Source organism: Vigna unguiculata, chromosome 11 (genome assembly GCF_037176805.1).
Source record: "Vigna unguiculata cultivar grain cowpea cultivar isolate G323 ecotype 2 chromosome 11, ASM3717680v1, whole genome shotgun sequence".
Lineage (NCBI taxonomy): Eukaryota > Viridiplantae > Streptophyta > Magnoliopsida > Fabales > Fabaceae > Vigna > Vigna unguiculata.
In genome coordinates, this window is record NC_140802.1 from 42,300,308 (window position 1) to 42,319,517 (window position 19,210).

The 19,210-nt window shown below is 33.2% G+C and overlaps 5 protein-coding genes across 6 annotated transcripts; 4 read left to right on the top strand and 1 right to left on the bottom strand.

The window, feature by feature from the left end:
- The first annotated feature begins 2,355 nt into the window (after positions 1 to 2,355).
- Positions 2,356 to 2,973, top strand: LOC146881915 (uncharacterized). Its single transcript, XM_085669394.1, has one exon. The coding sequence runs from the start codon at positions 2,356 to 2,358 to the stop codon at positions 2,971 to 2,973; it is 618 nt and encodes a 205-aa protein (XP_085525520.1).
- A 4,210-nt stretch (positions 2,974 to 7,183) lies between these two features.
- Positions 7,184 to 7,923, top strand: LOC146881916 (putative histone H2B.1). Its single transcript, XM_085668492.1, has one exon. It carries the CDS (start codon positions 7,285 to 7,287, stop codon positions 7,726 to 7,728), a length of 444 nt encoding a protein of 147 aa, XP_085524618.1. The 5' UTR covers positions 7,184 to 7,284; the 3' UTR covers positions 7,729 to 7,923.
- A 4,248-nt stretch (positions 7,924 to 12,171) lies between these two features.
- LOC114169560 (putative histone H2B.1) lies at positions 12,172 to 12,901 on the top strand. Its single transcript, XM_028054769.2, has one exon. The coding sequence runs from the start codon at positions 12,269 to 12,271 to the stop codon at positions 12,710 to 12,712; it is 444 nt and encodes a 147-aa protein (XP_027910570.2). The 5' UTR covers positions 12,172 to 12,268; the 3' UTR covers positions 12,713 to 12,901.
- A 1,774-nt stretch (positions 12,902 to 14,675) lies between these two features.
- On the bottom strand, positions 14,676 to 18,686 carry LOC114168338 (putative pentatricopeptide repeat-containing protein At1g02420). 2 transcript variants are annotated; one of them, XM_028053119.2, is made up of 2 exons: positions 16,863 to 18,686; positions 14,676 to 16,364 (listed from the first exon to the last, which is right to left on the bottom strand). In XM_028053119.2, the coding sequence occupies exons 1-2, from the start codon at positions 18,318 to 18,320 to the stop codon at positions 16,344 to 16,346; spliced, it is 1,479 nt and encodes a 492-aa protein (XP_027908920.2). In that variant the 5' UTR covers positions 18,321 to 18,686; the 3' UTR covers positions 14,676 to 16,343. The 2 variants fall into 2 exon arrangements, with proteins under 2 accessions (XP_027908920.2, XP_085524617.1); XM_085668491.1 differs by having other exon boundaries at positions 16,782 to 18,685.
- Positions 15,093 to 16,140, top strand: LOC114168339 (glycine-rich RNA-binding protein 4, mitochondrial-like). Its single transcript, XM_028053120.2, has 4 exons — positions 15,093 to 15,352; positions 15,487 to 15,555; positions 15,651 to 15,757; positions 15,903 to 16,140. Exons 1-4 carry the CDS (start codon positions 15,250 to 15,252, stop codon positions 15,948 to 15,950), a joined length of 327 nt encoding a protein of 108 aa, XP_027908921.2. The 5' UTR covers positions 15,093 to 15,249; the 3' UTR covers positions 15,951 to 16,140.
- Positions 18,687 to 19,210: the final 524 nt, after the last annotated feature.

Consider the following 19,210-nt stretch of genomic DNA (forward strand, 5'->3'; position numbering starts at 1 on the left):
GTTAATTTTTTATAATTCATAATACTTTGACTTATTCTTCATTTTCTAAATCATTCACTTTGTTTATCTTGGATGCAGAACCCAAATTTTAGTGTAGAAATATATTTTTCATATAAAATTAGAAACATGATTGAAGTGTTATCAAATATCTGCATTAATGTAATGGTCAAAATATGCTTAGAAGCTTTTAAGGACTTTTATGGAGCAAAGAATCAATTTATGTAAAGAGACCATATCAACTAACCTCAAAAACTACACTTTGTTTCTACTACACATAGTAGTAAATCGTGGATTCTCCATTTCTGACATTTTTCAAACCAAGGTTTGATATAAATCATGCATGGTTGCCATGATGATACAAACACCAACCACGATAATAATTTAAAAATAAATAGATTTTCAACATTACAAAGACTAGGTACTAGGGTGTAATTAGTTAATTTGTCACATTCCAAAATTTACTTTTCGTTATTCATGTTTTATATACTAAAAATACTACTTTTTGTCATTAACTTTATCTTTTTACATCACCATACTTATTTGTATAAGATGTGCAGAAAATGGCACTTAATGAAAATGAAGACATGGATGCAAAATAAGAATAAATGTTAGAAAGTTAGTTTTGGAAAGAAACAACCAAGAGGTGTGGACAGAGTGGGAGAGTAAGCATGCGTAACACAGAGAAATAAATAATATTATTCACAATTTTTGAAAATTGAATAAATCTGTGTTGTGTTTCATTAACTTTTTTTAAAATAAATGGAACATTTCACGACAGTTTAATAAATAACTACAATATTTGTTTAACAATTAGTTTTAATTTGAATTTAACAGTTCATCCAATACGTAAGATTAACAAAATATATTATATAATGTTAGTTTTGTTTATTATAAGAGATATAATTTAACTGTTTATATTAATTTATAATTCTTAGATGTTGTCTGACACCTAATCTTATTCGATAAATAAAATTTGTTTTGAAAAAATAGATATCAAATAAAAAGAGTTGAAATAGAAATTAAAAAAAATAACTAAAAATTTTAATAAATAAAAGAACGAAAATTTCCTTTTCCTTAAAAACTGATGATAAAAAATAAATAATAGAAAAAGTTGAAGGAACAAAAAGAAAGAAAAAAGAAAAAAGAGAGAGAAGGAAAAAGAATAGCCCATGTCCACTTTTGTATTCCTACACCTCTCTCGTTTTATTTTCACACTCATTTTGTTTATTGGGCCAACAACCAAAAATCTAATTTTTTTTCACCTTCTTACTCGTTATTTCTTTATTTACACTCCCGTATCCCACCAAAAAAAACCTACCCATTCTTGGGAAGTCAGGTGGCGCACAAAATCTTGAGAAATCTAAAATTTGAAAAGCCATTTTGATCATAGGAAAGAAAAAGCACAGAAACGGTTGAGAAAAGGAGAGTGGGCAGTGAGTGTAGAAATTTGAGACAAGGCAATGGTAGAATCAAAATTTAGAGACAAGGCAACACGAATAACAGAAAAAGGAGATAAATAGAACATGAATGTTGGTGAAGGCTTTGATTTCAATCAATGTCGCCAACAACGACCTTGACCAGAAGGAGTGAGTGAGGTCGTGGGAGCAGGAGTTGGTGTGGTTTGTTGTAGTTTGCATCAACGCATTTCTATGAATGTGTTTCAGAAAATTTCAAAAGTCACAGCAAAACAAGCCTAGGATACGTTGAAGCAGACATATCGGAAAGCAAGAAAGACAAAGAAGGTACGTTTACAATCTCTGCGAAGACAATTTAAGCTTTTGTCCATGACATACCAGGAAACAATTGCAAAGTATTTTAACAAAATTCAAGTTCTTATTAATTCTATGAGTGCATGTGATAAGGAGGTGAAAGGCATCAAGATTGTTGAGAAAGTGCTAAGAAGGCTGACTCCAAAGTTTGATCATATAATTGTTGCAATAGAGGAATCAAAATATTTGGATGTTATGTATAATGGATGTGCTGGAACACTCATTGGAGGCACATTGGTAGAGGGTTGTTGATAGGAAGAACATGTTGGGTTTTTTAATAAACTTAAATGTGTTAACGGTTGTGAGTGGTTAATGCATTAGTCGTTGGAGTTTAGGTAGTTAATGAGTTAGCTGTTTATAGCCGTTGAGAGTACAATGGTGAGGAAATGTAGGTCTATAAATATATTATGTATTGTATGAATAAACATAAAAAAAAACAAGAAATGAATAAAGTTTTTTCACAAGATTAGAGAGTTGTTGTCTAACAAAGTGCTAACAAAGTGGTATTAAGAGCCAGTTAGTTTGAGTGTTTGAGTGGAAAAGAGAGAGAGCTAGAGAGCTTGAGTGCTTGAAAAAAGAGAGTGAGATGGCCAGTCTTACAAACAGTATTTCCCTGCCCAAGTTGACAAAGGTTGTCAACTATGACAATTGGAGTCTCAAAATGAAGACCCTTCTTGGATCCCAAGAAAATTTGGAGGTGGTTGAAGATGGTTTCGATGAACCAGCCAAGACTACAGGTTGGTCAAATGCCCAGTTGAAAGTGCTGAAAGACACACGTGTGAAGGACAAGGCAGCTTTGTACCTTCTGTACCAAGCTGTGGATGAGTCTAGCTTTGAGAAGATTGCAAGTGCCAAATCTTCAAAAGAAGCGTGTGATATTTTGGAGAAGGCGTATAAGGGAGATGACCGAGTGAAGCAGGTGCAACTTCAAACACTCAGGGGCGAGTTAGAGAGCATGAGGATGAAAGAGACCGAAGGAGTAACCGAGTACATTACTCGAGTTGAAACTGTGGCGAATCAACTTGCTAGAAACGGAGAGACGTTACCCGCTAGCCGAGTTGTGGAGAAGATCTTGAGGTCATTGACAAACGACTTCGAGAATGTGGTGTGCGCAATTGAGGAGTCCAAAGACCTATCAAAGCTCACGGTTGAAAAGCTTACAGGATCTCTTGAAGCACATGAACAACGAAAGAAGAAGAAGTGAGAGCCACTTGATCAATTACTCCAAACAAAGATGTCAATTAAAGATGAGAAAGCTCAGAACACTCAAGGTAGAGGACGGTATCGAGGAGGTATAAGAAGCGATCCTGGTGGTAGAAGTCGAGGACAAGAAGAGAAAGAACAATCCGATCAACAAAATTGGCATGGAAGAGGACGAGGTCCATGGAGAGGAGGTCAATCTAGCAACTCAAATGTTGAGTGCTTCAAGTGTGGCAAGTATGGTCATTATGCAAAGGACTGTTACTCAGGCAAGTGTTTTAGTTGTGGTAAGTCCGGACATTTTGCCAAAGATTGTAGATATGAAAGTAGAAAGGAAGAGACAATCAACCTCACAAAAGATGTTGAAGAAGAAGCGATATTGTTGATGATGGCGCGTAGCTCGGAAGCCGAGCATAAGCAAGTGGTGAACTCGGCAAGAAGACCAAGTAGCATGGAGAATTCAGCAAGAAGGCTGAGTATAGTCAATAACTCGATAAGATAGTCAAGTAGTGTGGATAGCTCGGTAAGACAACTGAGTCGGTTGCATAGCATGGTGAGACATGCTGATAGCCCACACGAGGTGGTGGAGCATGTAGATACCCTGGACACCTTGGTGGAGCATGAGGCCAACTCGGTTAACTTGGTGGAACGCCTACATAGCTCGGATAAGTTGGTGGAGCAAGTGGATTACTCAGATAGCTCGGTGGAGCACGTGAAAAGCTTGAGTAACTCAAAATTTGAAGAATAAGAGCTTCTAATCCAAAGGTTAGAAATTGCAAAAAGAGACTTGCAACAAAGTATTGAAAAGGAGGTTAGAGACAATTTAATTCTATAAGTAAGCTTAGAGAGAAGGGAACATGCTTTGCAAAAGCGACACTTGGAATTTGAAGAAGATGTTTCATGTTTGCAAGAACAGTTACAAGTTAAAAAGGATCTGAGAGCTGCACTAGAGGTGCAAAATGAGAAGTGACGACTTGAAATGGACGAGGAAATTAAGCACAACAATATGTGGGTGTGGCCTGATCTTTCAAAAGGAAGTCGGCCTATTGACAAGAACTCAGTTAATGACAAGTCGGCCACAAAGACAAAGAACGCAATGAGTAACAAGTCGGCTAAAGAGAAGAACAAGTTTGCCAACAAGGATGAAAAAATTGAGAGAGCAGAGAACAAGTTAGCCACAGGAAAAACGAAGTACAAATCGACCATAGATAAAGTGAAAAGAAAGTCAGTCATGAAGAAAACGAAGAACTTAACTATTCATGAAAGGGACAAACACAATGTGAGAAGAGTTATTGCACATTGGAAGTCGTGATGAAGAATAAAGGAACGGAGATTGAGAATAAAAGAAGCATTTAAGTTTACAGGGGAGTTTTGTTGGGTTTTTTAATAAACTTAAATGTGTTAACCATTATGGGTAATTAGCCGTTGTAAGAAATTAGCCGTTGTGAGTGGTTATTGCACTAGCCGTTGGAGTTTAGGTAGTTAATGAGTTAGCCATTTATAGCCGTTTATAGCCGTTGAGAGTACAATGGTGAGGAAATGTGGGTCTATAAATATATTATGTATTGTATGAATAAACATAAAAAACAACAAGAAATGAATAAAGTTTTTTCACAAGATTAGAGAGTTGTTATCTAACAAAGTGCTAACAAAACAATGAGAATGTAATTGAACATGCTTCACAGACCAAGATTGGTCAAAATAATAGGAGTCGTGGTAGCAGGAACAGAAGAGGCAGAGAAAGGTTTAGAGGAGGAAGAATTTGGGACATAAATGGAGATTCAGCCTCCCAAGAACTATCTGACAATAATGGAAATAAGAAAAGAGGTGGAGGTTAGTTCAGAGGAAGAGGAAAAGGTGACAATTTGGACATTATTCCTTTGAATTTTGGTAGGATAATGCATTGAAGAAAAAAGAGAATGAAGAGGAAACCAATATGGTGCAAGAAGAAGAAGGGGATGGGTTTGATTCAGACCAAGTTTTGTTGATGACAACTACTACTAGTGAAAAAGATAAAACATCCTTGTATTTGGACACAAAATTTTCAAATCACATGACTTGGAATAGAAATTGGTTGATTGATCTCAACCCAAGCGTGATAAACAATGTCAAATTTGTTAATAACAATTCTATTGTGGCAGAAGGATTTGGGAAGGTGATGATTATGCACAAGGACGGTAAGGTTTCCTGTTTGATGATGTTCTATATGTCCCAAACATGAAAAATAATTTGCTCAACTTGGGACAATTATAGGAGAAAGGGTATACTATGAACATGCAACACAAGTTTACTGAAATATTTGATTCTCGGCAATAGCTGATTATTAAGGCATCATTGTCCAAGAACATAACTGTCAAGGTGAGATACATTGTTTATCAACAACTGATGTGGATGAAGAAAGTTGGCTGTGGCACTATCGATGTAGTCATTTAAATTTTAAAAGCTTAAGTCAGCTTAGCATCAAGCAAATGGTATGTGGATTGCCACAAATTCACCTCCTAGTTAAGGTTGTATGATTGACAAACAACTCAAAAGGGCAAATAAGGCTTTTGCACCAAAAAGGGCTAGGAAGGTACTGAAGGTAGTTCATTTAATGTGCTTGGACCTCTAAACACGTTATCATTGGAGGTAATAAATACTTTCTTACTTTTGTAGATGAATTTTCCAGGAAAATTTGGATATATCTACTAAAGGAAAAGAGTGATGTATTTTTTGTACTTTTTAAATTATGTTTTATGATAGAATGACAACTTGAATTGAGCTTGAACATTTTGAGAACTCATGGTGGTGGGGAGTACAACTTACGAGAGTTGAAACAATATTGTGCTAAGAAAGGGATTGAACATGAAATTACTATACCGTACACGCCACAACACAATGGTTTAGCAAAAAGAAGGAATAGAACCTGTTAAACATGATAATGTGCATGCAGAAAGGAAACAATTTGCCTCATTATTTTTAAATATAATGAGGATTTATTTTAGTATTTACATTTAAAAATTTCCTTTTATAGCCATCTTAAAAATATAATAATTCAAAGATGGGGAAGAAAAATTAAAAAATATATGTTTTCACTTTGACATAAAAAGTTGTAAACACGTAACAATTTTATAATGAAATAAATAAAATACATTGTTGTTACTTCCATTTCTACTCCACATTTAGGATATGTTCTTTTGAATGGAAGGAATTTAGAGAGAGAAATAATTGATTTGAGTGAATTTGAATGTGAAAATTATATTATTTTTTTTTTTAAATATTTGGAGGTGATAATGGAATGTATGTGGTAGTAAATTTTGTTAAGTAATTGACTGATGTAACTAATAAAAAATAAAATTTAATTGATAAAAATATTATATTACCAAATTGCCATTAGTATTAAAAGTGATATAAAATAATAGATAAATTGTAATTAATTTTAAATTTTTTTATGATGATTAAAATATTAATGGTATTTATTAATTAAAAAAATAAATATTATAATACATTTGATTTGAAAAATTAAATATTTAAAATTTGTTTATTAAAGAAAAAAAAAACAATGAATGAGCAACACCAGTAACAATAAAGGACATATTGATAAATTGGTAAAGTGACTCTTAAATCTCTTCTAAATAATGAGATGCAAAATATGGATTTACCTTGCAAATCACCGTTTTTGTTCTTTTGTATTCATAAAAAAAAAACACGACAATTCTCGTACATTATCACTCTTCATGTTCCATCATCTTTCAAAAGTAATCTCAATGGAAAAGAACATATCTTTGTAGCAAACCCAACAAAACTTTATTTATTTTAAAATATAAAATTGTTTAAAAAGAATTAAAAAGGTAGAAGTAATAATTTTTATTAAGTGGTATATAAGAATAAAAATATTTAATGTTGTTCGTGTAATTTTTTTATTAAACTATTAAATAGGAGTGAATTTTCTCAAAACCAATAATATTTATGTAGATCAATGTAAAAAGAAAACTTTGATATCCATTCCACATTTATTGTCTGACATTGAAGTTTCTTTTTTAAAGTTATCTCGTACTTAAAAAAAGGTAGTACCCGCCAAGAATAAATTTAGGCGCCCAAGGAAAACTGAGAACCCAAAAGAACATCTCAGCCGTTTATCAGTAGGCACCTCTAAACGCCAGCTCATCGATCCGTGCCAATGTCAAATAGCCAATAAGAACTCCAAAACATTTCCCTATATGTACAATCCTCCTGAGGTTTCTTCATTCACACTTTCAATAGCTTCTCTATTGAACTTTCTGAATCCAAATTAGAAACCCTAATCCTCTTCAGAGCAACAAATCCTGTTTCAGATATGGCACCAAAGGCAGAGAAGAAGCCAGCGGAGAAGAAGCCTGCAGAAGAGAAGAAGTCCACCGTAGGAGACAAAGCTCCGGCAGAGAAGAAGCCGAAGGCAGGAAAGAAGCTTCCGAAGGAGGGAGGAGCTGGTGGTGATAAGAAAAAGAAGAGAAACAAGAAGAGTGTGGAGACATACAAGATCTACATCTTCAAGGTTCTGAAACAGGTTCACCCGGACATTGGTATCTCCAGCAAGGCCATGGGCATCATGAACAGTTTCATCAACGACATCTTCGAGAAGCTTGCCCAGGAATCTTCTAGACTTGCCCGCTACAACAAGAAACCCACCATCACTTCAAGGGAAATCCAGACTGCGGTCAGACTTGTGTTGCCTGGAGAATTAGCCAAACATGCTGTCTCTGAGGGTACCAAGGCTGTTACCAAGTTCACTAGTTCTTGAAAAAATTATCATATTTCTGTTCTGTTTTCTTGGTCTCTTCTGGTTCTTAGTTGTATGTATTGGATCTAATGTTCTAATCCTAGATTTGAAACAGTAGGGTTTTAGTTTTTGCTTAAATTGAAAAAAAGGGGATTGTGCACAGCCTCTTTGTATTGAAATGATTAGTTTGATGCAATAGAAGTGTTTGATATCAAATCATGTCTACATATTCTGATTCTCTTTAGGGAGAAGTTTTATGATTGGATTCCATATATTTTATTTTACTCAAGGATTGGTCCTCTGTTTATAATATCTGGAATTTTAAATAAAAAGTATTATACCTGAAGCTGGTTAGATTAGGATGTATTAGGTTTTTGGTGTCATTCATCAATGAATTTTTTTCCCCTTCACATTTAGTAGCTTCATAGAAGGATGGTTGTTAATAATTTCTGGAATTTATTCACAATGCTGAAAATAAATATCCCTGTTTATAGAGAGTGATGACCACATCTATTAACTCAATCCAAAAGCGTCAGTATCATTGTTATATTTTTTCTATGGACCGATTAATCCTTATCATATTGAAATCTATTAAATAGTTGATGTTGTATAGGTTAATTCTGTATTTGATGTTGGATTAATATTTTAGTGCAATGAAAGTGTTGTATTTGAACTTCAAATGCTGATTGTATGAATTCATATTTTAATTTGTTGATGCTTCAAGAGTTGATTGTGTTATAATTTTTGTATTGTATGTGTTTCGTGCTTTATTGGTACAGTAATATCCGTACATTAAATTAACAGACTGTAGGGACTTTTGCACAACTATGCATATACGCATCTAGATTGAAAATGAAGTGTTATCAAATATCTGCTTCAAAATTTGTAATTCAAAAGATTTGGTCTATTAGTGCTGCTTGTTAGTCTCTTATCATTTCATTTCCGGGAATTCCATGTAATGGTTAAAATTTGTTTAGAAGCTTTGAAGTGAAATTTTAGGTACAGTTATTAGTTGAGTAATTAAACACATGTTTAAGTGCATATGAAAAATAGAATGGGAAACTAAAGGTGAGTTTCTAACTGTTACTGCTAGTGCACAGTAGTTATCATTCTGGGACTAGTAATATTTTACTGGCATGAAAAGATGAATATCTTACCAATCGTACTTTGCAAAGTGACCTGTAGGTTACGATGGATTTGCAGGGTTCCTACCTACAAATGCGGGAGGAAGTGAATTTGAGTTTCAATTGGTAATCTTAATTTAATTCTGACCATAAATTGCATTGGATTAGTTATGCTGAGTTCGGTTCAAGATTCATTCATTCTTGAATTAACTGTTTGTATGTATTTATTGTTTTTCATTTCTTTAATATTATAGTTATGTTTATGTATGTGCAAACACACATGACTAAACCACTATGGTAGCATTAGTGTAATTTAAGTTGGAGCAAAAAAGTATCACCTGTAATGCTCACAACCCTTAGTCTATAGTATATATATATATTTTTTCTGTATCAGATCACTGCTATTACTTTTTCATGGTTGCGAACCTGCAACTGCTTTCCCTCAATTTATTATTCTCCATTTAAGAGAATTATTTCTTAGGGAATGAATGTTATTTCACTCTGATGTGTGGTCTTGGATGTCTATTTGCATATGGTATTAGAATTGGCATGGCAGTTTATATCAATGTGTTTTTGCCATCCAGATGTTCCATGCAATAGGAAACACACCAGACTGCTATGAACAGGTAAAAAACCATGTTTGGTAGGTAGGAATACTCATCCAAATTACTACATTTGATTCATTTTTCTGATTTACTTCGTTTTTGTTATTGATCAATTAGTCTACTTGAATTGCTTAATTATATTGAAGTCTAGTAAGTAGGGAAATCCTGCACAACTGCGATTTTTATTTAATTTTTTGTGTGTGAATATTAACAAGATGAACATCAATTTTTTAGTTGTGTTTTAGCTGCAGGAATATACTTGCAGCTCAAATTAGAAGTAACATACACAGGACTAATAAACTACTTTAAGCCCTAGTCCATTTTAATAATTTATAGTAAAAAAACTGATGAAAGAGTTGATAGGTTGTTTTTGAAAAACCATTATGAAAAGAACGAAAGAAAAACCTCTAAACATTTTTCCTCTAAAGAAAGAGTAAAATGAATCTAGGACTTCAATAATAAGTTTTATATTTTTTAAAAATTTAATTAGATAATATATTTAAACCATCGATCTCTAGATTGATTGAAATATGATTTATTTTTAACTCGATATTTCATAAATTAATTTATTTTCTTTAACATCCTTCTAGTGTTTATACTCTTTGTATGGGTAGATATATGTCTTATGAGACAAGAAAGATATTTATAAAAAATAATTATAAAACTCAGATTAATTGTTATAATTTCTTACTATTTCCATCCACCTCTTAAAAGAGTTATATCTAATTAGACTTTAAGACTTTAGTACTATGTTTAGTGTGATATTCCATACAATAATTAAGTATAAAATAAAATCTTCATTTATATATCATAATACCATATCAATTACCATATTTTAAGATGGACTATTGCTTTTAGAGTAAGAATATTTCATTTATATTTATAATTGTGACGTTTGGAGATACAAGAAAAATCCTAAAATAATGCATTTTGATTTTATAAAAAGTACTACCTATTTTTTATATTGATTATTACTCACTTAAGTACATTGTTATGTAAAGTATATCAACACATTTATGAGTTAAATAAATTATAATTATATATATATATATATATATATATATATATATATATATATATATATATATATATATATATATATATATATATATATATATATATATATATATATACTATTTAAGATATATATAAACAAATATGTAATATTTTATATTTGGTATATTATTTTATCATTTGACGCATTTTGAATTTTTTTTTGTTATGAAGCTTTTATGAAATATTAATCTATCTCTAAACAAGTTACTTGACAAATAAGATAGTCCGAGAAAACTGTAAACAAAATTATAATTATTATAAATATACTAGCGTAACAAAGGCGTTGTCGCGCTTGTGTGTATGATTTTTTAAATATGCATAATATTATATTAGTAGGTGATAATATTATAATGATATTAAGTTAATATATAAATTAAAATTATATTTATTAAAAATAAAGCAAAATATATCAGAACAGATAAAAAAATAATCATTGATAAATAAAGAATAAGAGAAGAAGCAAAAACATCCAATTTTATTAAAAATTTGTAAAAATAATGGTCAATTTTTAAAAATTTAATAAATTATTATATTTTAAGGGTAAAATCATTATTTGAAAAGTGAACACAGAAAAAAAAATTCTTTTTATATTGTTATAGATTACGATAAACTTGAAAATTTATTTCATGAGTCTTATTTTGAGTTTAAAATTAGGAATTACTTGATTAAAGGTCTATTTTAATATTAATTAGCTAAATCAGACATAAATATATCCTTAAAAAAATAAATATTATCATTTATACATGTCACTATATTTCAATATAAGTAAAAGATTTTGATATAATTATATAAAAAACATTTTATTATATATGTTGATAAAAAAATCTAACATAGGTACATTAATAACCACTTTTTACATATATTTTCTTAAAACATAATTTTATTTATTTTTTGTCAACGTCCTTAGACCAAATTGTCATTATTAAAAGTAGTAAATTGATACAATTTATTTTCTTATTTGTCCTAATATCCTAGTTTCAATCATAAAATATTTATATCCAAAAATAAAATAGCTTGACTCCAACTTTGAAAAGTAAAGTGCAAATAAATCTTGAAATTAATTCTTACTTTTATTTGAAAAAAATATAAATTTCTATTTTTGAAAACAATATAAAAATCAATATTTAAAATTATAGAAATATATAATTTTTGTCTAGAAAAAAAAAATTAATTTAGAAAAAAATGTAAAAATAGAAAATTAAAAATAAAAAATATCAAAATTTACTCTATATTTGTACTACACCCAACAAGATTATATTTATTTTAAAATATTAAATATTTTAAAAAATTAAAAAAGAAAATTATTAATTTTTATTTCGTTAAATTAGAATAAAAAAATTAATAATGTTCTTATAAATTTTGTTATTATACTGAAAAATAGGAGTGAATTTTTTTAAATGAGATAAAATTTAGGTAGATCAATGTGAAAAGTAAAATTGATATCCACTCCACATTTATTTTCCGAAACTGAAGTTTCTTTTTTAAAGTTATGTTGTTTTCCTACCTGGTACCCGCCCAAGAATAAAGTTAGGCGCCCAACGAAAACTGAGAACCCAAAAAGGAACATCTCAGCCGTTCATCAGCAGGCACATATAAATGCCAGCTCATCGATCCGCGCCAAGGCTTAATAGCCAATCAGAACTCCAAAACATTTCCCTATAACTACAATCCTCCCCTGCTTTCTTCAGTCACATCTTCAATAGTTTCTCCATTAAGTTTTCTGAATCCCAATTCTAAACCCTAATTCTCTTCACAGCACCAAATTCTGCTCCAGATATGGCACCAAAGGCAGAGAAGAAGCCAGCGGAGAAGAAGCCTGCAGAGGAGAAGAAGTCCACTGTAGGAGACAAGGCTCCGGCGGAGAAGAAGCCAAAGGCAGGAAAGAAGCTTCCGAAGGAAGGAGGCGCTGGTGGCGATAAGAAGAAGAAGAGAAACAAGAAGAGTGTGGAGACGTACAAGATCTACATCTTCAAGGTTCTGAAGCAGGTTCACCCCGACATTGGTATCTCCAGCAAGGCCATGGGCATCATGAACAGTTTCATCAACGACATCTTCGAGAAGCTTGCCCAGGAATCTTCTAGACTTGCCCGTTACAACAAGAAACCCACCATCACTTCAAGGGAAATCCAGACTGCTGTCAGACTTGTGTTGCCTGGAGAATTGGCCAAACATGCTGTCTCTGAGGGTACCAAGGCTGTTACCAAGTTCACTAGTTCTTGAACAAATTATCTTATATCTGACCTGTGTTCTTGGTCGTTATGCTTGTTAGTTGTATCTAATTTTCTAATCTTAGATTTGAATCAGTAGGGTTTTAGTTTTAGTCTAAATTGAAAAAAAGGATTGTGGACAGCCTCTATGTATTGAAATATTTAATTGATGCAAAAGAAGTATTTGATGTTTGATATCAAATATAGTCTACATGTTCTACTTTCCTCTGTTGACAAGTTTTATGATCGGATTCCAACTGATGAGTTGTTTTTGTTCAAAGATTGGACCTTATTGTTTGATGAGTCAATATTATGAAATTTAAATAATTATTCATCCACGCATTCTCTTCCTCTTAATCATTTAATGGTTTAAATAAGAATGGCTATGGTTGACTAGTGTTTGTGGTTGACTAGTGTTTGTTATGAGTTGTATAAGGTGATAGATTTCTGTATGTTTAATAGGTTGATAGTATATAACATGTTTGATTACTATTTTCATTCAATGAACGTTTGAGTTTGTTCAATTTCAGATGCCGAATGTATGGATTCCCATTTTAAGTTGTTGATGTCTCAAGTTTATGATTGGGTTATAATTTTGTATTGTATGTGTTTCATGCTTTATTTATCAGACTGGAGGGATTAGAGCATGTTTTCTGTTATCATTCTATGATTTATATTTACAGAAAAGGATATAAATATCTCTGTATATAGAAGACTTATAGCAATATATATTAACACAAAGTGGCGTAGGTTTTTTATAATTCACGATACTTGGACTAATTCTTCATTTTATGAATCATTCACTTATAGAACCTTTAAGGATAAAAATATTAGAAACATGTTGGGCTTTTCCAGAACTATGCATGTTAGATTGAAAATGAAGTGCTGCTTGTTAGTTACTTATTATTCCATTCTCAGGATTTCATGCAATGGTCAAGATATGTTTAGAAGCTTTGAAGTTACCTTTTAGTTACAGTTATTAGCTGATTAGCTAAACACACTTATAAGTGCATAAGAGAATAGAATGGAAAAGTAAACCTGAGTTTCTAACTTTCATAGCTAGTAGTTATGATTCTGCTACCAGTAACATTTTACTGGCTAGAACAGATTAATCTTTTACAAATCCTACTTTAAAAAGTGACCCTGTATAAGTTATGATGGATGGACAAATCTTTTATATATAGATTGTACTTATATTAACTCTTATGAAGGAATTAATTACATGAGTCAACAACAATGGACTTTTATTGGAGCAGAGTCAATTCATGTAATGGGACCATATAAATTAAACTCAAAAACTACACTTTTTTTTCTACTACACATAGTAGTAAATCATGGATACTCCACTTCAACTTTTTTCAAACCAATGTTTGATGTAGGCAACATAAATCATGCATGGTTGCTATAATACAAAAACCAATCATAATAATAATTAAAAAAAAGAATTTCAACATTTCAATATTTTTGTCACATTCCAAAATTTACTTTTCGTTATTTATGTTTTATATACTAAAAAAATTACTTTTTGTAATTAACTTAATCTTTTTACATTGCGATACTTGTTTGTGTAAGATATGCATAAAATGGCACTTAATGAAAATGAAGACATGGATGAAAAATAAGAATAAATGTGAGAAAGTTACTTCTGGAAAGAAAGAACTACGAGGTGTGGTGGACAGAGTGGGAGAGTAAGCATGTATTAACATGGGAAGTGAAAAAAGTAATATTATTCACAACTTTTGAAAACAAAAAGGAATCGACCTGTGTTGACGATTTCATTAACTTTTTCAAAATATATGGATCATCTCACAACAGATTTACAAACAACTACAATATTTGTTAAAAAATACTTTTAATTTGAATTTAACAGTTCATCCAGTATGTTAGTAAGATTACCAAACTATATTTAACAAGAATGATATATATCAAATAAAAAAAAGATGAAATAGAAGTTCAAAAAATAAAAGTGTAATAAATAGAAGAAAGAAAATTTCCTTTTTCTTAAAAAAATGATTATGAAAAACAAATAATAGTAAATATAATAATTTAAAGCAAATAGAAAAAGAAAGAGAAAAAAAACAAAAAAGAGAAAAGGAAAAAAATGGATAGCCCAAGTCCTCATTTTTGGCGTTGGAAAGCCCTTGATCGCAGGAGGCGACGAGGTAATCGGCGGCGCATTGGTGACTCGCTAACGCGACTAGATCGAGAAGGAGAAAGCTCCGCGTGTTTGTTTGAGTGGAGAGGAACGCCGGCGGAGGCTCCGATTGAAATCAGCGGCCTTGACCGGAAAGAGTTAGTGCGGCCGTGGAAGCTGGTGTTGGTGTGGGTATGCCGCACGCTGAAGTGGATGAATGAGAAACCCTAGGTAGGTAGAAAGGAAGAAGAGAAAACTGGTGGCGTCTCTGAGCGGCGGTACCTCCGATTTCGGGTGGTGGCTCCGGCGATTGTGGCTGCTGCTTACTTGTTTCGCATTAGGCTGAAGAATGGGAGAATGAGAGATTGTGGCGCGTGCTTGAATGTGTTTAAGATATCAACTGAAAGTTCACAGTTATGCAAATAACCAGTGCATTAGCGAAAGGCAACCCTCTTTTTTCCCCCTTATCTAGATTTCTGTGTGTGCGTCATCATTCATCAACCAACTTGTTTGTCGCAGGTTTTCTCCAACTTCTTTCATCTCTACTTTATTTTTCAAAGCCTAATGTTAATTGCCCATTTTAGAGTTCTTATAGTTCAGCTCAAGTGTTCAATTTTAACTGGGAGTTTTTTTTGTTTTGTTTTGGAACGAAGGACTTTCATGGGATACCAATGAACCGATTCTGAGAGATGCCTTTGAGAAGCATGGTGAAATCACTGAAGGTTAAATCTAAGATCTTCTCTCAATTTTTTGGTTCCAATTTAGTCATACATCTATGTTGCAATTGAACTAAATTCTTCTATTTTTCTTTTTTCAGTTAGAGTAATATGTGATCATGTGACTGCGAAATCAAGAGGTTATGGATTTGTGCGCTTTGTTTCTGAAACTGCAGCTGCTACAGCTCGCAAAGAAATGAATGACCAGGTTTTTATTTTTTTCATTTCTCCTATTTGTTTGATATGAATTCACTCTTTTATATCACAATCTTTGAAAATATGCGGACTTATTAGCTAAAGAAGTTTGCTTCTATGTCACCCAACATTATTATGTATTGACCATTCTTTCACAGATACTGGATGGCAGACGCATTCGGGTTGCTTATGCACACAAAGGCTAGGGACTAAGTCAGTCAAACAATTCATGGTTGCAGCATATTAACTTTCTCACTTTTATATAAGTCTATTATTCTTAGACCTTTTAAGTTTAGTCATTCAATGTAGGTTTATCATTTAAGGACGTTTTAGATTGTCTCATTTTGTTTTCATGATTTGAATGGATGTTCTGGTCTGGTGGTCCTTGACTTCAAATTGTTGTATTTTTTTGTCATATTTCAGAAGAATAATTTCTTTATTTTATTAAATAATTTTTTTAGTGGTTGTTAAAATTAAGTAAAGTTTTCTTTTATAACAGCCTGTATTCGTACCAGAAAACATTTGGTAGGTTGAATGCTGCTTATGTAGTGCAGCAGTGAGCAGAGCTGTGGAGATTGACAACTCAGAATGAGCTTCCATTAGGACGATCTTTGCAATACCTGCAACAGGGAAAATTGTTATTCCAAGCACGAAAATAATAATAAAAAGACTTCGAGAAGAGCAATATGACCAACATTCACAAACATATGAGAGATTCAAATTCCTTTCAGCTACAGATACGAAGTCTCCAAAGGCCTAAATTGCAATCAAATAAATTGATTCACTTTCCAAAGTAAAACTGAAAAAGCGTTTTTTCAGATTTTGAATCCACCAAAGATGTACTAGGTCTTGTTAGTACCAGTACATCTAAGAATTATTAATTGGTTTGGTTTAAATAGTCCCAGACTATAGAACAAAAGGGTATCCAAAACCTGCACTATTGGAGCAATTGATTACAGGACAAGCTAAAAAAAAAATCAATATATCTGAAAACAAAGCATAACCACATTCAGCAGCACCATAAAGCATCGTTTCACCAGCATGGTTCTGCTTTGTCAACAACGCACGCAGTTCTAACTATTAGTAAAGAGAGAATCTGGTGTCTCAGTCTGGCTCACCAAACTTTGATGCAATTGGAGTGGTCGCCCAAATATGGACATTTTCTGCGTCAAGTTCTCAAGGGCCTCATGTCTATTCGCTAGTTCCATGAGAACCTTAATTCTTCTAAACGACACATTACTCGGTTTCTGCCCCTTCTCAATCATCTCCAAGAAGCACTTCTCTGCTTCTTCCAACTTCCCCATATCACAAAGCAAGTCAAACAGCACGTCAGAAACCAAGGTATAGGACCCAAAACCCTTTTCCACCATGTTCCCCCATAACTGCAGTGCCATATCCACCTTCTCATACTTTCTAAACAACCTTATCAAGAACATACAAGACTGCGTATTCGGAAGGCACCCCTCAACCATCATCCTATTGTACATGATCCAAGAGTTATGCAAATCATTGGACCAGTAAAATACCCTAAAGAACAAATTGTAAGTAGTTGCGTTCGGACTCAAACCCTTGCTCACCATCTCCTCCACCAAACCATAAGCATCACCAAGCCTCTTTGCGATGCAGAAATTCCTGATGGCAGCATTGTAGGCTGCAGCATCAGGGTAACACCCATACTCCTTCATCTCCTTCAAAACTTCCCTGGCTTTATCAGGCTGCCCAATCAACCCCAACCCACCAATGATACATGTATACGTGATCACATCCGGCGACAAATCCCGATCACGCATTTCATCAAGCACCTTATAAGCCTTCTCAATTTCCCTCCCCTTGCAGTAAACATCCACCAAACTATTGTATGTAACAACATCAGGTGTTACTCCCATTTCCTTCATCTCCTTGAAGAACCCTTCAGCATCCTCAGGGGTCTTCCACCCCGAAAGAAGAATGTTAAAAGTCTGTAAATTAGGACGAAATTGATGCTTCAAACTATGGTAAACGTTTCTAGCATCCGTCATGCTCTTCTCCTGACACAGCGTTCTCAACAGAGCATTGAAACAATTAGTATCAAACTCAGCCACCAGCTTCTTGAACTTTCTAAACGAGTCCACTGTTTGTCGAACGGAACACACTTTTGCAACTCTTCCCAACACGACCATAACGGTGCGAGCCGATATGGCCGTTTGCTCTTTTCGACGGCATTCGATTAAGAGGTCCCAAACGTGACCAAACATGCGGCTTCTTCCGAGGATGTAGAGCATGGTGTCCAGGGAAAACGCGGTGTGGTAAAAACCTTTTCTTCTTCCGGTGTAACGGAAAAACTCTAGGGTTTGGGAGGGGTTCCCATGGCTGAAGCGAACCCTCTTGAGAACTTGATCGATCAATTCATTGGAGAGGAAAACACCACTTGATTTCAGGGATTGTTTCAGCTGTTCCGGTGTGGAGGTGCTGCTGAGAATGCCGAACACTTTCTGTACGTCGTCGTTTTCATTGGAGCTTGAGAAGCAGTGCGGGATTAGGGTTGAGGGAAGAGCGCAATTCAACGGCGATTTCACTGAGAAACGCCTCACCAACATTTTCTAAATTTGTGAAGTGAAATGGTCGTTCAGGAAAACAAGAACTTAACCGGAAAGAGTTAGTGCGGCCGTGGGAGCTGGTGTTGGTGTGGGTATGACGCACGGTGAAGTGGATGAATAAGAAACCTCAGGTACAAAGGAAGAAGAGAAAACCGGTGGCGGCGTCTCTGACCGGCGGTACCTCCGATTGCGGGCGGCGGCTCCGGCGACTGTGGCTGCTGCTTACTTGTTTCACATTCGGCTGTAGAATAGGAGAAGGAGAGATTGTCGCGCGTGCTTGAAGAAGAAGATGGGACTGGGCCTGGACCATTCTGCTACTTGCACCCCGCTGTTCGCTTTACACTATTCTTTCGGCTTGTTTGTGTTGGGCTTTTCTTTCAACACTTTCTTAATTATTATTGGGTCTTTCTTCCTACACCTCCAAGCATTTCTTCTGCACCTCCAAAAAAATCTTTAAATTTCCAAAATACTCTTTGACCATTTAAAGAAACGCACGAACATCACACCCCCAAAAATACTTTTGGATGTCGATTTTCGGAAGTCAAAAATCATCACCGGAAGTCGACTTTCGAAAGTCAAAAAACATTACGAAAGTTGACTTCCGTATATAAAAAAAAAATATTTTTTATTTTATTTAATTTTTTAAAATACGTATAAAACATTTAAATTTAAAAAAGATTACTTAAAAAAAATAAAAAAATAATAAATAAAAAAATTACTAAATAAAAAATTAAAAAACAAAATTAAATTCAAATAATAAAACTAAATAATTTAAAAATGAAAATATATATATATATATATATATAAACTTCCTTGTATATATATACAAACAGAAGTCGACTTCCAGTATTAAAAATTATAAAACATATATATTTTATAAAGTTTTATTA